The sequence below is a fragment of the Typha angustifolia genome, chromosome 7, assembly GCF_048772165.1.
Source record: "Typha angustifolia cultivar Huaian chromosome 7, ASM4877216v1, whole genome shotgun sequence".
NCBI lineage: Eukaryota > Viridiplantae > Streptophyta > Magnoliopsida > Poales > Typhaceae > Typha > Typha angustifolia.
In genome coordinates, this window is record NC_133245.1 from 12,512,453 (window position 1) to 12,533,589 (window position 21,137).

The following is a 21,137-nucleotide window of genomic DNA, read 5'->3' on the forward strand; positions in this document are numbered from 1 at the left end:
TTTGTGATTACACTTCGTCTTGGAGGATTTTGAATCCGAACTCTTCTTTTTTTATATAATTTTTATTTAATACTTTGACGTTATTTTGACTAATTGATATTAACTAAATTACTAAAATATCCTCACCTCTCTTACCTCTCCACCCCCCAGCATCTTTCTTTATCTTCCCCCTTAACTATCTCCTCCCGTGGTAGTTGTCGCTACCTTCTTTGCTCGTCTCCTCATCCTTTTCTTCTTCCTCTTTCTTTTCAACCAATCCAATGAGGAAGATGGGAGAGAATGAAAAGATGGAGATAGGAGTAATTTGAATATTTTATATAATAGTTATTATATTATAGCAGAATATTTTATTGTTGATACCATTCACGTTAATCTAGAGTGTGATATAATAATTATTAGAAAAATGAAGGGTCGGGTTAAAAATTTTCTAAAGACAGGGTGTGAATCACAAAATAGGTAAATGCAGGGTGTGATTTGTAAAGAATAACATCCCGACTCGGCATTACACTAGCGTCTCGTGCCTTTGGGATAACAATTCTTGTATTTTGCTGCATTATTCCTATTTAGGAATAAAAAACTACATGTGCAAAACAATGTATTGAAAAGCGAAAATGGCGGTTGCTATGGCGGGGCGGTGCTTTGGTTGTCCTGCTATTTAGTTTGGCGCTCGTGCCTGGTAGCCTTCTGCCTTAGCAGGTCGCGTGGCCCAATAAGGAGGCTGGCTGTTCAGCCTATTAACCCACTTTATTGGGTTAGAAACAAGGTTCGTTGGATCGGCTGATCTAAATCGAGATCGGTCGGTTTTAATTAAACTAGGCCAGATCCATTATAGATCTGACCCAGGATCATCAATTATTGATGTCCCCAAGCTCTTTCTCTTTTTGCTATTCTCATTTTCTCTCTTTCACTCTGCCTGAGGCCCGCCCACCTTGTACGCCGTTGGTAGCGTGCGGGGCGGGGGGCCTAGGCCCTAGGCCTGCCCCTTTCTCGCTTTGGCTTAATAAAGGAGTTTCTTTGTCAAGCCGGCATGGGGAGGGAAAGGAAGGGTGAGGGAGAGCATGTGCTTTACCTCTCACCTCAATTTTTTTATTTTTTTGGTGTTACAACACTATCACCTTTAATAAAATTTTGACTCGAAATTTGATTACTCACCTGTTGATTCGAAAAGAAAAGGGTAGGCTAGCTTTATCTTTTCCTTGCGCTCCAACGAGGCCCTTTCCACGGCATGGTTCTTTCGGAGTACATTGACTAAAGGTATGATTTTGACTTTTAGCGTCTTCATCCCTCTGTCAAGAATCTGCACCGACTGCTCTTCATAGTTCAAATCCTTCTATAGGCGGACATGCTCATGCTGAAGCACATGGGAAAGGTCATGTATTTAACCCCTTAGTATGGAAATGTGAAACACATTATGGATTTGCGTCAAGTCAGGTGGTAAGGCAACCCTGTACGCCATTGGTTCAATGCGTTCTAATATCTCGTATGGGCCCACATACCGAGGGCTTAATTTGCTATTTCTCCCGAAACAGAAAACTTTATTACAAGGTGACACTCGGAAAAAAACTTTATCCCCAACTTGGAACTCGAGGTCATAACAACGACAATCCGCATAACTTTTTTGTTGGCTCTGAGTAGTGCGTAGGCGCTCTTGGATCAATTGGACCTTGTTGATGGTAGCTTGAACCAGGATTGCATTCTCCACCTTTCTCTCTCACCTCGTCCCAACTGATCGGTGTACGATACTTGCGTCCACAAAGGGCCTCTTAAGGAGGCATTCCAATGCTGGAATGGAGCTGTTATTATGAGCGAACTCGATCAATGACAGATGTTGATCCCAACAATCCAAAATCTACCACATTGGCTCGAAACATGTCCTCCTGAATGACACGCTCTATCTGTCCATCCGTCTGAGGGTGATATGTCGTGCTGTACTGCAACTTGATTTCGAAAGATTTATATGCAGATGACGCTAAAATCGGGACACGAATCTGGGGTCTCGATCTAAGGTGATAGACAGGAATCCATGTTGGCAAAATATCTCATTCCTGAATTGGATTGCAAGCTGCTCCATCGAGTCGGTGATGCTGACAGGTAGGAAGTGCGTTGATTTAGTTAATTTGTCCACAATAACTCAGATAACATCTTTCTTTCTTCTTGTCTTGGGTGGCCCTATAACAAAGCCCATAGTAATGTGCTCCCACTTCTATTTAGGAATAGCCAACGGTTGAAGGGTATCAATGGGCCTTTGATTCTCAATCTTTACCTGCTGACAAGTTAGAAGACACCTGGCAACAAACTCTGCCACGTTTTTCTTCAAACCTGGCCACCAAGAATACCTTTGCAAACTATGATATATCTTGGTCTTTCTAGGATTTACAGTATATGCGGACTAATGGGCTTCCGCCAAAATTTCCCCCCACAACCCTCTAGCCTTATGCACACACAATCTTTTCCCAAACCTCAACACTCTTGATAGGTCCAAACTAAAACCGATCCTCCTGCCGTTCAACGTCTGCTGGATGATCTGGAGAAAGGTGGGGTCGTCTCCTTAGGCCATCCTGATCCCTGTAATTACAACTAAAGTGAGGCTTATATAAACAAACCTTGCCCAAAAAATTCAAAAAATTAAATGGCAGGCTGAATTCCCTTCAATTCTAATTTTTTATGGACAAAAATGCCCTTCTACTCTTATATAAGCATTTTTTCTCTTTAAAGAATTCTCACATATTTTATTTTTTTACTTTCTAGATTGTGCTAACTATATAGTAAATTTTATTAAACCTGAGTTTTTATAATGTTTAATAATTATATCACATCTAGGAACAAGACAAATATGTGGTTAAAAAAAATAGATAAAAATTTATTTATTTTCTTAATAAATACGATGGGGACATTTGGGCGTGCTTCATTAACTTATGGTTTTAGTATAATCATAACTATATGAACTGATTTGAGATTTTTTAAAATACAGAGGGCTAAAATAATTTTAGGCATAAGTATATAGGGGAAAAATTATTATAACAAAATTCTCACTAACTCTCTCTCACTCTCTTATTTACTAACTCTCTCCCTTATCCTCTCCCTCTTCCTCACCTTCACCAACTACCACCTCTCTCTCTCCAACATAGTTTTTTATTTTTTCTCCATGTCTCTCTCCTATCTCTTCCCTTCTCTCTCTCTTCTCTCTACCTCTTACTGTTGCAAGGCCACAACCAACAAACTCTCTCATCCTTCTCCTTCTCTCTCTTTCCCTTTTTTTCCTCCTCTTTCCCTCTCTCTTCCTACCTCTCTTTCTATCTCTTCTCCTTTCTCTTTCTCTCTTTCCCGTACTCATCTCGAGCGGGAACAGTCGTATCGGTTTATCCCGACCTGAAACTAGGATCTATGCAAAGATCTAATCAACTTTGGAAATTAATAGACTTAAGAAATGATCTCCCACACAGCAAAATAAGAATAAGATGTAGAATATAGAGAAGTAAGTCAAGCAACTCAAATACGCAAAATCTTACATGGAAAAACCCCAAACTTAGAAAAGAAATCTATGAATCCAATCTTGGTATGATCCAATCACTAAATCAATTGTAGTAATTACACGAACTACTTACAAACCACCCGTAGACATGCACGACTCTATCTATAAAGGTCTTTCTTACTCGAACTTGCGATGTACTGCTTTCCTTAAATGGTTCCCAGCCTCAGTTAGGATTAAAGATTTCGCCTCTTAGCCCTCGAGACAAGGTATTTTAAGATTTGAGGTAGATGGGATGTACAGAAAAGCTGTTCACTAAGTTTTATTATGGAGCTTTTTAAAGGTGTGATGATGATCTCCAAATGCCTCTCATAAGATGATCGAAGAGATACCCTAGGGTTTGGTGAAAACCTTATTATGTACCTCTGTCACAAAAGGTTCAAGTAGCCCTTTAAAAGAATTCACAATGTCATATGGAAAAAGCATCTCCGTAGGTATGTTCGAATGCCCTGGGGTGCGTTCAAATGCCTTTTAGATTAAAATGCTCTACCTATTTTCTTTCTTAAAATAGTTATAACTATTTTTCTAATTCTTGGCACCCAAAAATTTCTGATTTTGTGGTTAGAACCACTTTTGAATGGTTAGAACCACAACTGAAAATTTGTCTCTCTGAGTTTCTTTGTAGATCTTCATAAAACTAGTGCATATGCTTATACAAGAATTAGAGATTTTTATACATTTATCATATTTTGAAACAGATTGCCAATTATACAAAACCTTACAAACTTTAAAATGTGAACTTATTTCCTGATCGATTAGAAAAAAGAACTTCAGAGGGATATTCTCAGGGATGAATCAGTTTTCAGCTAATACTAAATCCAAAAGTTCATCAGTTATTTTTCATCATTCGCTTCCGTTGCATGGATTTCTCTCTAAATCGATAATCTTTATCTCCTGAGAGCATCTTGAAAACCTTTCTCTGGTTATTCAGCCTATTGTCATTCTATCTTTAATATGAAGTCTAATTAAACTATTTTTGCAATTGAACTACTGATAACAATTTCGATGACCATCAATCCTACATTATGGAACTCTAATTTAGTTGTTCATTTTCTTATGAGAGGATACAGATCTTGACCAAAAGAAAACTGGATAATGATTGTGCTTCTAACATTATCCTGATTAGGTAGCTATATCTTCGTACTTGGTAATTTGAATTCCTCCATAGTTGGAATCTGTGGATTGGAATTTGCTGGAATTTTAACCTAATAATCTAGTAATATGAATAGTGTTGATGTTAGAAAAGATAAGGGTTTAAGGAGCTAAATGCATCCATATCTAAGGAAGAAAAAAAAAATGAAATTATTCCAGATCATTTTTGCTGCCTTTTTCTATATTAGCATGTTAAAATAAAGAACAACAGAAGGAGAGAGGATTGAGGAGGGAAACATGGAATTAACCACAAATGTCAAAGATGTGAAGAAAGAAAAGATGTAGGGCAGAAATATGTGTGGAATCCTTCTCAAGGACATTTTTTCTTCAATATTTTCATTGTGAGAATTGCATTGATATTAGGCTTTTTCCTAACCCTATGCGAGGATATAGCTAGATAAGACCTACTTTCAAACTGAATCAGCTCCGAGTTGGAATTACTTGAATATAATTATAAGTATGACTCAGAATAACCAAGAGGTGAACTTCTCTGTAAAATTTAATTTTCTAACCAACTTAGATTTAGAGCTCCTAAATTTAAGGAGTTCTAAATCAATTATGATATTCTAGAGGATACGTTAATTTTTAGCTAAAAATAAAGCCGAAATATATTAAAAGAACTATTGAAAATATGTTTTACCTATGCTTTCTTGGAGATGGATTCATTAGGTGATTAATTTGCTTGCAGGTGCCTTTGACTGATGCAGAAATTGAAGAACTAATTGCAGAGTTTCTTGAAATTGAGAGCAAGGTATTATTTTTTCATTCTTGCTGCTTTTTTTGTTCGATGGGTTTATACTTTTTTTATTCTCCTCATTCTAATTCTTAGGCAGCAGAAGCACAAGAATCACTTGAGAGAGAATCACTAGCCCAAGTTGAAAGTGAAGTAAGAGAGGAGCTATCTGAAAATCTTCACGGGGACGCAGTTTGTCTTCTTTATCCTTTCTAGGTTTCAGCCTATGTCTCTGTGCTTAACTGATCCTATTCTGATGCTTTCTTTCTTTTGTGTAATAGTTGGAAATGGCTGTGTCAACTGAAATGAAAACATTCAAAGAAGAATGGGAGGCTGTACTAGATGATTTAGAGACTCAAAGTGCTCTGTTATTGGTCAGTTGCTTCATCTTATTAGGTCCTAATGTCAGCATATACAAATTTACCTATTTTAAGTTTTAAGACCTACATTATGCAGCTATGTTAGAGCTCAAGTTTAAGCCTGCAAGCTTTAAGAAACTCTTCATTTCCACAATAATTGTTTAAGTAAATAATTTTAACATATGTTGGTTAGCACATTTTTTTCTGTCCATGCAGTCCTTTAAGTAAATAATTTTAACATATGTTGTATTAGTTTTGGCCTTTTGGGAGCATGTTCTGTTCATGCAGTACTTACAATTTTATCTTGGTATATCATCAAATTCTAATGAGAATTTGTTCACATACTCTTCCCTGTATACACTTGCATAGTATATTTTGATGTCCCTTTCATTTTGTGCTGTTGCACAAATGGCTGAGCAGGGGAAGATATAACACAATCCCAACTGCAGAAAATGGTTGTTGTTCACATTGTTGCTGCAGTTTGTTGAAGTTCAAATCTTGCATATTACATTCTCCTTGATAATTAATTGATGGAAAATTCCTGCTCAATTTAGTCTAGCAGTCTAGGTTTAGAAGTAATTTGAGGTTTCATATCTTATTTTCTTAGGTGTCAACATGCGTACATTTTCTAATGACTAAGAAGTCATTTTTGTCCACATGGCATAGATTTTCTGATATTGCTTGCTCTCCTGATATATTAATCAACGATCTCGATGGTGAGTGATCATTCTTTTACTGCAGAGGTGAGATATTCTGACTGGACTTCAGTGACTTACAAACTGCTCTTACACCCAACTTTTGATTTGTTTAATGAAGGAAGCATATTTCTTTTCTGGCCTTTAGTTACTACCTTACTATTCTTCTGAATTATGGTCAACCTAATTCAAAGTTCCAATTAAGGTGATAAATTACTTTGATGATGTATTCGGCAGTTTACTGCTCCCAAATTCGGTCATATTGTCTCCTCTATATATTTTCTCTCCTTTTATTGTCAACCTTATTTTCTTTACCTGCGATGCAATGATATCTACGACTTGCACTGATCTGTCTCCTTAACTATTTCAACAGATCTTTTATATATATTTAAGCTCTCTTTGCCTTGTGTTTATTTTCCTAGTGAGGAGGATAGATTTTTCTTTTCCCAGCTGGTACTTTGTTTGATATTTCTTGATATTTGCTGTTGCCCTCTTCCTTTAATAGCACATTTATCCTGTGTATCAACCTGTGCAGTGCTGTAGCCAACGTGTTAAGTATCCCACCTGGGCAGTACGTTCACAAGTTTTAATGGATTCCTTCTTTGTTACCGGGGATGATCCCAAAGCCAGTTAAAAAAAAAAAAAAACTATCAAAAACAAATTAATCCTTTATTTTTTCTAAGCACTCTCCTCTGAGACAGAAGAATAGGAAAAAAGAAATGGAATGCAAATATGCAATAATGGAGTGAATAATAAAACAATGGTCTTTATTTATTCTTTAACTCCTATGGGAAGAAAAAAGAGAAATCAAGATACCAATGAGACTGTTTTGTTACATTAATCACTTAATTGGAGTTTCCATTTCAAAAAAATTTGTGTATGATGAGCTCTATTAAATTATTATTTTTAAGCAGGAAGAGAAAAGAAGGATGAAGAAACTTTTAAGTTATAGCAAGTTAACAACAGAGCTGTGTAGTTAACAGTTACAAGAAAAGAACCAGCTCCAAAAAAGAAAACCTACTTTTCAACTTGATAAGGTAAGAAGTGATCAATACAAACAGCTTCATTAGGCATATCCAGAAAAGTCCAACTGAAGTATCCTTATAAAATCATAAACACAAGGACCGACAGGGAGAAAATTCATTTTCGTAGAGTTAGAAATAATGTTGCATACGAATGATGTGTTCTGTCATAATACTTATTTAGGAAGTAGGGACTCCCTCCCTTGGAGAGAAAAAATTATTACTATGATTTGAGAAGTTGGTGACCCTCAATTTAGCAAGTGGATTTATTACAAGATGAAATCTTTAATGATTGCACTAGAAAATAGTATGTCATTGTTCCTTCCTTTCTTCTGTTCTTTGAGCCTAGCTGTTTGACCCAAATCTTTGTATTGAGAACTTCTGGAAATGTAAGTTCTTTGGTGTTTATCTGGTCTGAGCCTTGATTTCTAGGATACACCAGTAATGAAATGTTTACATGAAACATATATGTTCTCATCAGCATGCTAGTTCTGCTGTGGTGACTGTTCTCTTTACATCCATTACTATGGAGGGTGACAAACCTGGTAGAAGTGAAAAAGATCCAAGGATGGAAGTGCAATAAGTTAGGACTCTAGAACTGAAACATTTGGTAAGGGTGATGGACCGTATTTTTCCGGTTTCTCATTTTGCTAAGTAGGTAGTTGATTCATCATATATTTCATCGACAGGATTGTCTTTCTAAGGTTGGTAGTATTCATATATATTATCTTCTTAATTGAATTCCTTTAGCCTTATTCCAACAGATTTTTTTTAATTTGTAACTTTGTTGTGTATTTATCCAAGAGACCTGTTCTAATGAGTTAGTTTTTATTGTTCTATCAATTGTGTAAGACAATATTTGCAAGGGAACAAGTTAATTACTTGAATCATAAATGAGAAAGTAATAGGTGTTTCTATATGCTCCTTGTCTATTGTCTGAAAATGATGATGCTTAAATCATATTAAATCCATGTTCTACTTTTAAGTACATAGCTATGGAATATATTATGTAACAAGAAGCATGTAGGATTATTATGTTGTTATGCATGTTAGTTATTTAATTAGCTTACTAAGTTTACTTTTTTTGTTACATGTTCCTTTGCCACAGGAGCAACTTGATGGAGCTGGAATTGAGCTTCCTAGCTTGTACAAATGGATTGAAGGCCAAGTTCCTAATGGATGTTGTACTGAAGCATGGAAGAAAAGGGCTCATTGGGTAGGCTCGCAAGTTACTGGTGAAGTTACTGAATCAGTTAGAGATGCAGAAGAATACCTTCATTCCTGCCGACCGGTAAGGAGGTATGATATCTCTTTTTTTTTTTCAAATATATTATCTAAATAATTTTTAATATTCTTATATATATGGCTTCCAATTTTGTGTTTCTTTTCCCTATTAGAAAGCATGGTAGGCTGCTGGAAGAAGGTGCTAGTGGCTTTCTAGCTGGAAAGCTTTCCATCAAAGATACTGAAAACCTTATTGAAAATCCTGAGAAAACTTGGAGTTCATTCAATGAGCTTATTCAATCCCGTAACTGTGCCGAGAGCAATTCATTTGGAAGTAGTAGTTGGGCCTCTGTTTATCTGGCTAGTACTCCACAGCAAGCTGCAAACTTAGGTCTGAAATTTCCAGGAGTTGATGAGGTGTGTTCCTCAATTACATAGTCCATTTCGATTTTCGTTTTCTTTCTTTTTGCTTCCAATTGACTGCTAACTCAAGCTAATGCCCATGTCTATGATTGTTATAAGTTTTCATGTTAAAGTTCCCTATGTGATGTTTTTATTTGTAATATCATGGATTAAAGTGTCGCCTGAGCCCTTGACATTGTGCGTGCCGGGAGGTATATCTTGTGCTCAAAACCTATTGACATGAGAATCTTTATCCATACAAAGAAGATAGGAGAGACAGAATTGGCAGAGGAAGCAGTAGAGGAAAGTGTAGGAAGTGACAGAGGAATGAGAAGAAGCAGTAGGAGGGAGAGAGGGTTAGAGATTTGAAGAGGAGGTAGCGATGGAGGTAAAGAGGGTGATACCTAAGGCTTTAGTTGCACGAGGGAGGAAAAAGAAAGTAAGAAAGACCGGGAGGCGGAAATTTGATTAAATGGGTCTCCCTGTGGGTCGAGTAAGCTAAAACATGATCTAGCCCATACCATTCAACTTAAGTTAACTGGGTTTGATGTGGGTAGGATGATACTTTGGTCTACCCGACATGATCTGTGTCGTTTCCTACCTTCTTCATCTTCCTCCTAATGTCATGCAAAACCAAGCCACTACTAGCTCCGTGCGCTGCTCTCCTCTCTTTCTATTTTTATCCTCTCTCTCCTTTCCGCCACAGTTCCTCCACCACTCCCTCCTTGTTCCTCTACCTCTTTCAGCTTCTCTTTGCTGTCAGTTAAGCCTGTGGGTACCATGATTGTGCCTGCGGAGTCAGACCATGCTTCAAGGCATCTCATTTCCAACCAACTATTGACATGCCTAGTGCCTGTAGCTGCTAAATCCTTGGTAGTAAGTGCTTTTGTAATTTGATAATGTGAATCTCCTTGGCTAGCCCAAACATTGTGTGTTTGTCTAAAATAAATTATGTCTCTTGATATCTTTCATGCATGTTTTGTGTTCCATATGATTATCATAGATTACTATATTCTAAATTTATGTCATGAGTTTCAGTTGATATGTCATATGGCAAATAGAACTTTCTATGGTGAGTACTTGTTTTTATATATTATTTTATAGTTGTTTTTGATAGAGTTTTAAGCTAAAGGAGAACTTCTTAGGGTGTGTACTTGGAAACATAATTTTCTTCAATAATTATTTCGATAGAGTTTTAAACTAAATAAGTACTTCCTAGGTATGTACTTGCATTTTTTTTAAAGTTGTTATTTTTCACCGGAAAGATTCTTAATAGGTTTCTTTTATAGTGGGACTGGGATCTCTGATGTGCCCAGTGAGTGTAGGCACTATTTTCCGAATGGAGATTCACACTCTTTTTTCCTTCCTATCATAGCTGCATTATAGAGGATAGGGCTAGTAAGAAAACTGGTATGGAAATTAGTGATAGTGAGGAGGTCTTAATTGTTTTAGGGTACACGATTGCAGAATGGAATATAGCAGAATATTTTAATAGCCAAGTGAACAATACAAGAAAATCATTTCGTACTAAATATGCTTTACTGTATACAAATGCCTGTGTGGTCCTAAGCTGAGTGATTGTTTTGTTTTAGTTGATTTGAAAATTTTGTTCGAGTTCATAGTGATTCAATGGAGTGGATTTTGAAAGAGCAATATATATACATATATAAGCACAAATTGCTTTTGTGCAAGCATGTTACCACTGTATCTAGTGGGAAGATGACAGGGGAAGCAACAATTGAATTCCTTTCATGGTAGGTTTGCACTATATGTTCACAACAGATCTTTACATGGATGCACCATTTTTTAATACAGGTATACAACAGAAACAACATCCATGCCGTTAATCCTTAAAGGATAGCTATATCTTTCTTCTTATTCATCTATTGCTTAATCAATTTATGTCCATTGAGTTCCTTGAAGTAGGATTGCCCTGTGAGTTGCAGACAAATCCTTGGTTTTGCCATTTATTAGTGCAACAAAGACAACAGCCACCAGGCCATTAGTCCCAATTATTTTGTGATAGCAATATCTTTCTTCCCCTTTGTCTATATTAGAATCTTAGATGAAGCAATTTACTTTGGTTTGCATTTCCTATACTCAGTCTTAGACATATCTATTCTAAAATATTTTGGTTCTGAGTTTCTTCATAATTTGGACTTAATGTTGATTTAATTCAATCCGTCAATTAAAATGATGTTATCAACAATACATCATAGAACTTGATATTGAGTATTTTCAGTTAATTTGTCTATAGCAAATGTTGTTGAAATTTTTCCTCAACTCTAGGGTTATAGGAAATTCACTTGTATCTCATCTGATTAAGCTCACACACATTAGGTATTTGCTCTGTCGTACACTTGTACTTATCCTTCATCATGCCAATGAACTAGCTAAATATTTCTTTCTTTTGGATAAACTACGACATATTCCTTGGTTTCCCACAAGAGGCTCTGCTGTTCCTTCTTTACTACTGTTGCATAAATAAACTAAATTCTCTAGTTGCCTGTGGCATTATTGACTACTGGTTTCTTATTACATAATATTTTTTTCTGATAATTCTAGGTTGAGGAGATTGGCGAAGTGGAGGGTGTTGATGCTGATTCTATTAAATTTATAGATGAAATTGAACTTTCTGCGGAGCAGAAGAGAAACTACAGAAAGGTTCAGTTTGTACTTTTTATCATAATAAGTTATGCATGTTCTATTGTCATGTGCTATTTTTGACCTTTATTCATCCCTGAATATGCTTGTCCAAACATTCTCTATTTATGGCTAAACATTTCTCTCGTATATGATGTGACCTTGTCACATCATATTTACGCAAAGATTCTTTAAAATGCTTCATGAGAAGTTTTAACGGGTATACGACATTGCCATTGTCATTCAATGTGTGATTGCTGGCTGCTTATGGTTTTCTTATCTCCGGTCTTCTCTAGTACAATTTATATGAGTTGTTCAATTTACTTCTAGTGCTAGTTGCGTGCTTCTCCATGTCAAAGATAACTTCAAGGGGCATTTATTTAGGGGATAGACATATGGGATCAGACTAGTTATCTCGTGGGCTCCACATAAATCTTATGTTTGGTATAAAAATAATAGACGCGATTAGGAGTTTGGACCGAATGCCATATATCCAAAAGAGGCAATATAGCATCCCACCAGCGAGAGGGATGATATATACTGAGCAAAGGGATAATTGTCTTATTACTATATTGCCCTTATATAAAAAATAGTAAATTTAGATATTTAGATATATAAATAACAAACTAACTTATTAGATACTTCTTGGATACTTCCAAGCAAGTGTGTTTGTGCCTTGCTGTGCTAATGAAGTGGCACAACCCTGTGTTGAGCTATGTCGACCCGTGCCAAACTAGCACGGCTTTGTGTTGACCTGTTCTGCTCGACATGAATTGGGTGTTGCCGAAAGCTCATTAATTAATTAAGGGCTAATGTCTCTTTGGGCCTTTGGCAGCCAATTTACTTAAGAAAAAGGGTCGAAGTTATAGAAGGAGAAAGAGAGGAGATTATAGAGGAATTCAAGATTTTTTCTTCAATCCCATCAAACGGTGAAGTTTTCTTTCATTCTCATATATTTTCATTGTTTTATACTTTAAAAACTAGCTTATGGTGTACAAATAATAGATCTAGCTCATCTATCATTTCTAAGGATCTATCTACATAGATCTAGCATTTTGGTGCTCGCTTTACGAAAAATACTCTTTAAAATGTGGAACTCAAAGTAAAATTTTGATTTATCCCAAATTATTTTTCTCAATTTTTTAAAAAATTGAAATTAATATGTTTAATTCATTCAAATTGGGTCCAAACTGATATATGAACATCTTAGATTAACTTGATATGAGTTGATTGGAACTCAATTTTTACACTTTTTACCTAAAATCAGCATAATTTGACATTATTGTTCTTCCCCAAAAATTTTACAAACAAAATATGAAATTCATTTAACTATTGATTGTTTTTGTTGATAAAACAGGCCTATGTACAAAATTATTTAAGGATAAAAGACTCTATTGTAGGATTTATTACATGTATTTGAACAAAAATATGTATTAAAAGGTTTTATTGGGATAAATGACCCTAAAAAGTATATTAGAGGCATGCCAATGCATGCTGAGCCTGGCATGCCTCATACTGACTAGGTATTGGCACGACAATTCTTAATTTTAAAATTCCTATAAATATGAGTCAATTTGAAGGAGATTATTACCTTTAATTTCTTATCAGATGTAGAAGGTTTCTCTTTGTGAAAGGATTGCGTTTGCTTGCTTATTTTATGATATATATTAGGAAATCATGTTACAATGGCCAAGTTTTGATTTATAAATTGAATTTGCTTGTTTATCTTATATCTTAGTAATATACCATGTAATACATAGTATATTATGTGAAAAGATTGACTTTGATGAATGTTAGTTCTTTTAACGGAAGAGTTGGAGGTCTCCTAATATAAACTATCATACACAACAACAATATGTAATTCCTTAATTAAGAAAATGCAAGTACACAAGGTCACTAATCTATGTATATATATATATATATATTGCTCTAATCTTTGGATATCCCTTGACAATTGTGTCCCTTGTTTTAGATTGTAAATCCCTTCTTGTACATGTTCCCGCTCTTTTCCCATATTTTTTGGGAATGTAATCAAGCAGTCGACTGGCTTGCCTCTTTTGCATTGATCTCTTTTTCTAATTATTTGTTGGATTGATTGGTGCCCTAAGATCTTCTCCCATTTTGTACGCGGACACCTCGGCTTGTGTTTTGTTTGGATGTAAGGGATTATAATTTTCTGTGGGGGCAATTCCTATATATAAATATACATACGTGTGTGTATGTTTGTATGTAGATGAAAATATATACATATATGAGCTACGTACCGAAAGCATAACATATCCTTATTTTTCAAGGTTTGCCATATCAGTGAATCCATATCTCATATTTGTATTCATACCCATGCTTCGTAGATCTTGGTTATCTGATCTTCATGATTTACAACGTGGCTAGATGTGTTGGTGCTGTATCTGTACTCTCATGTCTGATTGTACATGCCAGAACTAGGTCCATGCCATCCTGTGCAAGTGTGTTGTGCCGTCGACATCAAATCAAAGTGTGAAGGGGCTTGGGCGGGCTTGGGCTATGAGATAATTTTATTAAAAGGAGCCATATCAGTAATGATAGCCTATTTAGTCCAGTTATCTCCTTCCCGGCATTACTTTTGCATTATGTCTGCTATATATTCGTGGGGATTTCTGTTGGTAGAGTGATCTGGTGTGACTAGATTCCTAAAAAAGTGAAGGGGCTGCAATTTACTTAGCTTCAGCTACTACCAAATGAAAATTTGAGGAACATGCAAAACAAAGCTTTGATAGCAAATCTGTCTCTATAGGATCTCTTGGCTATTACAACCCTTTCAGATGCTTTACCAATGGCTTTTGTGGTGGTATGGGCCCTTGATCTAGTAAGCTTCATAAGAGACCTACCTAGTTTGTTAGATGGCTTTCTTTAAGATCCATTTGCATGTCAGGAGATGATTTTGTTACAAAGAGTTCGATCAATCATGAATTCATGATATATTGATATCCTAATTAGTTCAATATCTTTTGGTAAAGATGTCTGTAGGATGCTTACATGCCCAAAAATTTGGAGACATATATTACACATGATCTGGTGCAACTAGATTTTAAGTTGTGTAGCTGCAGTTTAGTTACTTGTCATCTTCGGTGACTACCTAATAGTCACATAGGGTATGTGCAGAGCAAGGTTTTGATGGCGAATCTGTCTCTCTAGGATGTCTTGGCTATTGCAGCCCTTGCAGATGCTTTACTGTTGGGCTTTGCAGTGATACTGATATGAACCCTATATCTAGCTAGTTTTCTAAGAGATCTACATAGCTTGTTAGATGGATTCCTTTGAGATCCTTTTTGCATGTTTGGAAGTCCATGCCTCTTTGGCGTGATTATGGTAAGTGGATAATGCCTTCATTTTGGCAGGTACGGGAAGAGGATGATGCACATTTTACAAAGAAACTGCAACATCATCTGAAGCAGAGGAGGAAAAAATATAGGAAGTATCAGGTAAATATTTTTCCTATGATCATGGCAAGACTGTTATGCTGCTGATTTCTTGTCCTTTATGAAATAATCCCTTTTGCTTTGTTATTAGTTTGATCTATATGGTTGATGTATGTTTTCTTGTCTCAAACTTGATTTTTATTTTTATTTTACAGGATCCAATAGAGAACTCGGGTTATATCACTGTGTCAAATCATTGTTCGCAATCATCTTTTCAGAATCCTACCTCATTGGAAGATTGTGTATCTGATATTGGTAACGGTTATAATTTAGGTCAAGAATCAAATCCCTGTATGATCTCAAGTGAAAATAAGCATGAAGGTAATGCTACTAGCATTACCCGTAAGCACTCGCGCGAAGAAGAAGATGCAGAAGGGGTCAATAAAAGGTGTAGGGCTGCTATCATAGACATCGACGATGATGTGCGAGGAGAGGATGAGAGGACGACTTCAGATGACCATAAAAATTGTCAAAATTCACCGTCACAAGTTAAGAAGGTGGTTGATGTGATAGATGTTGATGTGCTTCCTTCACCAAGTCCTCGTTGCAGTATGAAAGATCTTCGTAAAGCTTTTAATTGTACTGCTTGCTTGGAAGTCTTGAAAGCCTCTGATGTGCACCAACATCCTCTGCTAGAAGTCATTGTTTGTGGATCTTGTAAATTTCTTCTGATTGAGAAGATTCGCCTTGGGGTACAAAACACACTTCTTTCTTTATATGATATAATTAAACCTGCAGGTTCCAATTTGGAATTTTTTCCTCTATTTCGAAAATTGTTCATCTTTCCTCATGTAGGATAGTTATGCACTTATTTGAATTATCCTGTGGGGAAGACATTCTTTCTTGGTTGGCTTGCTGATTAACTGAAAAATCTGTGAACTTGCCAAATTATTCAGAACTTCATAGTTGTTTTGCTGTTATTGAAGTCATTTTTCACGTTGCAGGGTCCTGGTTCAGGTGGTTATTGCAGGTGGTGTGGAAAGGGTATTGATCTCATTAGTTGTAACTTGTGTAAGATGCTATTCTGCAGTATGTGTATTGCGAGGAATTTTGGTGAAGAATACTTATCGGAAGTGAAATCCTCTGGTTGGCATTGTTGTTGCTGCTCACCCACTCTATTGCGTCAGTTCACATCAGAATGTAAAAGAGCCATTGGCGGTTTGGTGGTTTCTAGTTCTGAAAGTGATTCAGCGCTTTCAAATGCTGAAATGGATTTCACAATTGGGTATTTTTAATTTCTTACTTTTTTTCTCTGATATATTTGAACCCTAGATAAATATGATCCTCTCATGTCCATATATTTGTTTCATAATTTCTATAACTATCATGCTAAATATGTGAAAAATGCTGCAGTATGCGGATAGCCATGACACTATACAGTGTGTATTATGGTATGCTGGCATATACGCTATGCATGTGCATTCTAAGTTCTAACAATAAAAATATCGTAATAGTAACAATATTATTAAAAGAATACAATTAAATATTTTATTATCGATTAACTAAATAGGTAAAATAATTGAAGAATGAGTGTTGAGTCATCTTAAATGCGAAACCTATCCTAGGATAGAATGATCATTTATAGTTTACTATTATCCAAGCAATAAAACAAGTTGATGCAAGACCTTTGTTGATCTAAGTTACTTGTAGGACCAATGTTCCAAACAGTGTGGTGGCAAACATAGCAGGCTAGAGTATTCATGGCGCATACTGGATGGCGGGCATCATGTCCGGTGCTATGAACCCTATCCATTCATTGAATGGTCTGACCTTTTTATATTTTCTTATTGGGCTAGATTACATTTACAATGAAAAATCAAGTGCCCAGAAAGAGTAGAGGAAGAAGATAATTGGAAGATATGAAATCAGGTTTAGAAAGAAGGAATAGGATTAAAGTGGAAAAATAGAGAATTAATGAAGACAAAGTAAAAAAAAAAAAGAACATAGAAGGAATTGTTGAAAACAGGCATACTATTGCTATACTTTGCCAAGTATGGGTGAATACTGATTCACACAAAGGATTATTAGTTGACTATTAAGCATTTTTATAGTGACTTGAGATTTGTGAGAATCTTAAATATGCAGGATTAGACTAACTATTTATGAAGAGGAAGCCCTGACTATTTTGATATTAGATGCTATTATACATGTATTAAATATTAATCGAATTCTGCCCTGCATCTGCCATGAAACCTGAACCGTCACAGTAGGTTGCCAATCCCAAAGCATGGCAGTAGTAGCTTAATTCTGCCATGGAGGTTGCCATAATGGCTGCCTTTTGAAAGGTAATGAATTTTCAAAACTTGAAATAGGTTGTCCTTGTTATGTACTGGTTATGTGGTTTATGCGGGGCGGTTAAGGGACCATATCTGCATATGCAGCTGCACCCACTGCTTTTTAGGACATTTATCTTGCTACATGCTTCATTAGGTCTTGCTTTAGAGAATGCTAAATTGACTTCTATAATTCCTTTATATGTGTACAACTTTAATACATTCTTGTAATTGACTTTTATATTTCCTTTGTATGTGTGCAACCTAAATACATTTGTGTAATGTATTTCAATATTATGGTGTTAATTTAACAAAGAATTAATTTAAATGGATCTGCATGAAGAAGAATAGATGCATTTAGCAATGGCTCATTGTACATCCATGTTAGAAAATTAGTTATCTATGGTATTTACCCTTGCCTTTTCAATCGTCCACATCTTAATTTTTTCTTTAGTGTTAGAAAATATTTTCTGACATTATTAGTGCTGCTTAGTTCCCTGCATTAAAAATGTGTTGATTCAGAAATGGAAAATTATTGTTCCTTAAAGCATTTTAAACATGTCTAATATGTCGCCAATTTTGTGCTCCGTTACTAGCGATAGGGAAATCAGAGATTTTGAGAGCTAAATTTGTCACAGATGAACTTGATTGAGCCTATAGGTGTGGTCAAGGTCGGTTTACAATGAATTTCAAGCCTGGTATCCATGATCAAGCTCGTCTCGTTGAAATGTAATCAATTCATGCTGTAACCATGCTTAATTGTGAGCTGAACTAAGCTGAGCTTGAGCCTGTGTTGAGCAGCTTGATTCTTCTGCACAAATCATACTTGAGTTGCATTTAAAGCATTAAAGCCCAGTTAAGCTGAGACAAGGGCCACTTCCTCGTGTGAGCGCAAACATCCCAAATTATTTCATCACAATTTAGGAAAGCAACATTTTGCTATGAAATATTAATTTTTCATACCTTATGCTGTATAGTTCGCAGAATATACTTTTGAGGCTGTCTTGAAGTTAAACAGGCTGAGATAGGGTTCAAGCTCAGCTCATTAGTATCAAGTCTACTTGACAGATTAAAATTGAGAACTGCAAGCCCCTAATTAGCCTGAATTTCACTGGGTGACAATAGCTGAGCGTTTTTATGCAGCAAAAGTTACTTGCATATAGTTCAGCAGTTACTTGGCTCATATGTACAACCTAATGCAAACAATCTGCTGTCTACTCAGGCAGTGATAGAGCAACTGACAATACAATTTGTTTGACTAATAGCTAGATTTTTCCTTCCAGAAGCAAAAGAAGACGAAAAAAGAGGATAAGAAGAATACTTGATGATACAGAACTTGGAGAGGAAACCAAGAATAAAATTGCAATAGAGAAGGTTTTGTTCATTCTCTTGATGATTGTGGTGGAAGAGTTTCTTAGTGTATTTTCTGAATTATCATGTAAAATATATGTCTTTGTAGGCTAGGCAAGAACATCTAAAGTCGATGCAAGTGGAATCTGTGAGCACACTACTCTGTAAGAGTTTGGGAAGTGTAATCGGGACAGCAGAAGATGGTGTCTTTGGGGATGCTACAGAAGGTTATATAGTGAATTTAGCCAGGGAAAAAGATGAGGAACCAGTGAGGATTCCAACAAGTATTTCTCCAAAGTTGAAGCCCCATCAGGTTTTCATTTCCCCTCCCCATGTCTTATTTATCTTTTCTTTCTATTCTACAGCCAATTGAAAACCGTTATTTTCATCTACTTCCTTTATGGTTTCTGTACATTACTATTGCATAATATCAGAAGTTTACTATGTGTGCAATAGTTTTTTTTTTTTTTTAATTATCCATTTTTCTTGTTTTTTGCATCAAAGATGAGATAATGAAAATTGAGGCAAAATATTAACCCAATTTGAATAACTTTGACATATTAATATCATAATTTTTGAAAATTGGGGTAAAATTTGAGGGAAATCATGTTTTCCCTTTTCTTTCTATGTTTTAAAGAGTATTTTACATAAATCTAGCTATATTTGCTACATCTAGCATGATAAATATCTGATTTGGTTTCTAAAGCAAAAAAAATAGGAAGAAAAATAAGAGAAGAAAACCATATGTTTTGATGGGATTTGAACCTTCTCTCCTAGATCTCTTTCTCCTTTTATGCCTTTTGGCCTGGGAAATAAGTCTACAAGCAAAGAGACCTCAAACAGGGTTCTCTGAATATTTTTAAAAGGTATCAGACGGCACACGTCGGCAGGGGACATAATGTCTCACGACAGGACCCCACTGGCACGGCATGAGCCTGTCCTTGCTGTGCTTTGTGGCAGCTCATGAAAGATTGTTCCAAGAAGGTGAGCCAACCATCCCCCAAGTAGGAGAATGCACCTTACTGTTGAACGTTCCATGGTGATAGGCGACCGGTGCATCCCTGTGCCTGGGAAGCAGATCTATTGGAGCTTCATGATAGTAAAATGCATTCATATTCGACATATTTCCTGTCTTTATCGTTGAATTCCCAGTCCATTTCAATTGTAATGCGTGGACGTTTCTCCTTTTTTTTTTTTGAAGTAGCATATCTCACTCTATGTTTGGACTTGCTTTTCATTGAGATTGTGAATCGAATTACTGAAATGTTCTTTACGATATAATTTCAGGTTGCGGGTATAAGGTTTATGTGGGAAAATGTCATTCAATCTGTCAAAAAGGTGAAATCTGGGGATAAAGGTCTTGGATGCATTTTAGCTCATACTATGGGCCTTGGTAAAACATTTCAGGTTTGCCTCTGAGAATGTCAGTTGTATACTTGCATTGCTTTATCCTACTTTTGGTTTCACCTTTAGTTGTATTTTGTGTAGCAATCTATGTATATGTTGATTAACCATTTCTATGATGTTGGACAGATGGCTGTCCATCGGACACTAAATTTGGGACATTTGATTTTGGCTTCACAACATTTGATATATTATTCTTGCTTAATATGCAAACTAAAATTTTGGTAGTGGGTCTAGGCTGGTGTGGTCGATGCCTCATTGTGCTGGTAAATAAAATTTATGTGCTATGTGTGCTTCATTTTGTGGTGATTATTCCATCTTATTAGATATTTCAAGTCTTCAATTCTTCATTAATAGAGCATCTATATAACAACTTTAAGTATATGAATGCCCTTTCAATATTCAACTGAATAATTGCATAGTTTCTTAGAGTCTATTCTTGCTTAATAATGCGTGCTTCTTTTGGGTTTTGTGTATCTTTTATTTGGTTTTGTATATAAGTTTAATGGATTTCATAGCTTTTCTCACCCAGTTGAAGAACTTTGGACTTTGGAGTCCATCACCCTGACCAGCAGTGAACTAGAAAACAGAAAATTTCTTTAAGTGGGAAATTCAAGGGATGGATTCTATCAGCCTTATCCTACCTTCTAGGAAGTGATGCTTTGTTTAGGGATAGGGCATAGGATTTCTTAAGCATGCTTCACTTTTCTCGCATCTTCTAGTTTCTTAGTTTCCTCCTCTCATACAACTACTTAAGTTAGTACTTAGCAGGATATTCATAGTTTCATACTGTCGGACCTAAAAGGCAAAAACAAAGTGGACTGAAGATCAAGACAAAGTGATTGAAAATTCTAAGCATGACACTGTGACACTTCCATTGACTCATTAGTTGT

At 35.9% G+C, this 21,137-nt stretch overlaps 1 protein-coding gene across 5 annotated transcripts in view; it reads left to right on the forward strand.

Annotated features, from left to right (window-relative positions):
• The window catches only part of LOC140762225 (protein CHROMATIN REMODELING 20), a 37,902-nt gene that overhangs the window by 5,172 nt on the left and 11,593 nt on the right, over positions 1 to 21,137 (forward strand). For 4 of the 5 annotated variants that reach the window (XR_012104709.1, XM_073099879.1, XM_073099876.1 and 1 more), the window contains 12 exons: positions 5,370 to 5,432; positions 5,511 to 5,606; positions 5,696 to 5,788; positions 8,599 to 8,789; positions 8,888 to 9,131; positions 11,682 to 11,780; positions 15,137 to 15,220; positions 15,373 to 15,909; positions 16,162 to 16,442; positions 18,774 to 18,864; positions 18,950 to 19,153; positions 20,128 to 20,247. Coding sequence is in view for 4 of the 5 variants with exons in the window: in XM_073099879.1 (XP_072955980.1) it covers positions 5,370 to 5,432; positions 5,511 to 5,606; positions 5,696 to 5,788; positions 8,599 to 8,789; positions 8,888 to 9,131; positions 11,682 to 11,780; positions 15,137 to 15,220; positions 15,373 to 15,909; positions 16,162 to 16,442; positions 18,774 to 18,864; positions 18,950 to 19,153; positions 20,128 to 20,247 (2,103 nt within the window). In the remaining variant the exon portion in view is untranslated. The remainder of the gene's footprint in view (positions 1 to 5,369; positions 5,433 to 5,510; positions 5,607 to 5,695; positions 5,789 to 8,598; positions 8,790 to 8,887; positions 9,132 to 11,681; positions 11,781 to 15,136; positions 15,221 to 15,372; positions 15,910 to 16,161; positions 16,443 to 18,773; positions 18,865 to 18,949; positions 19,154 to 20,127; positions 20,248 to 21,137) is intronic. The other variant, XM_073099877.1, reaches the window with a different exon arrangement.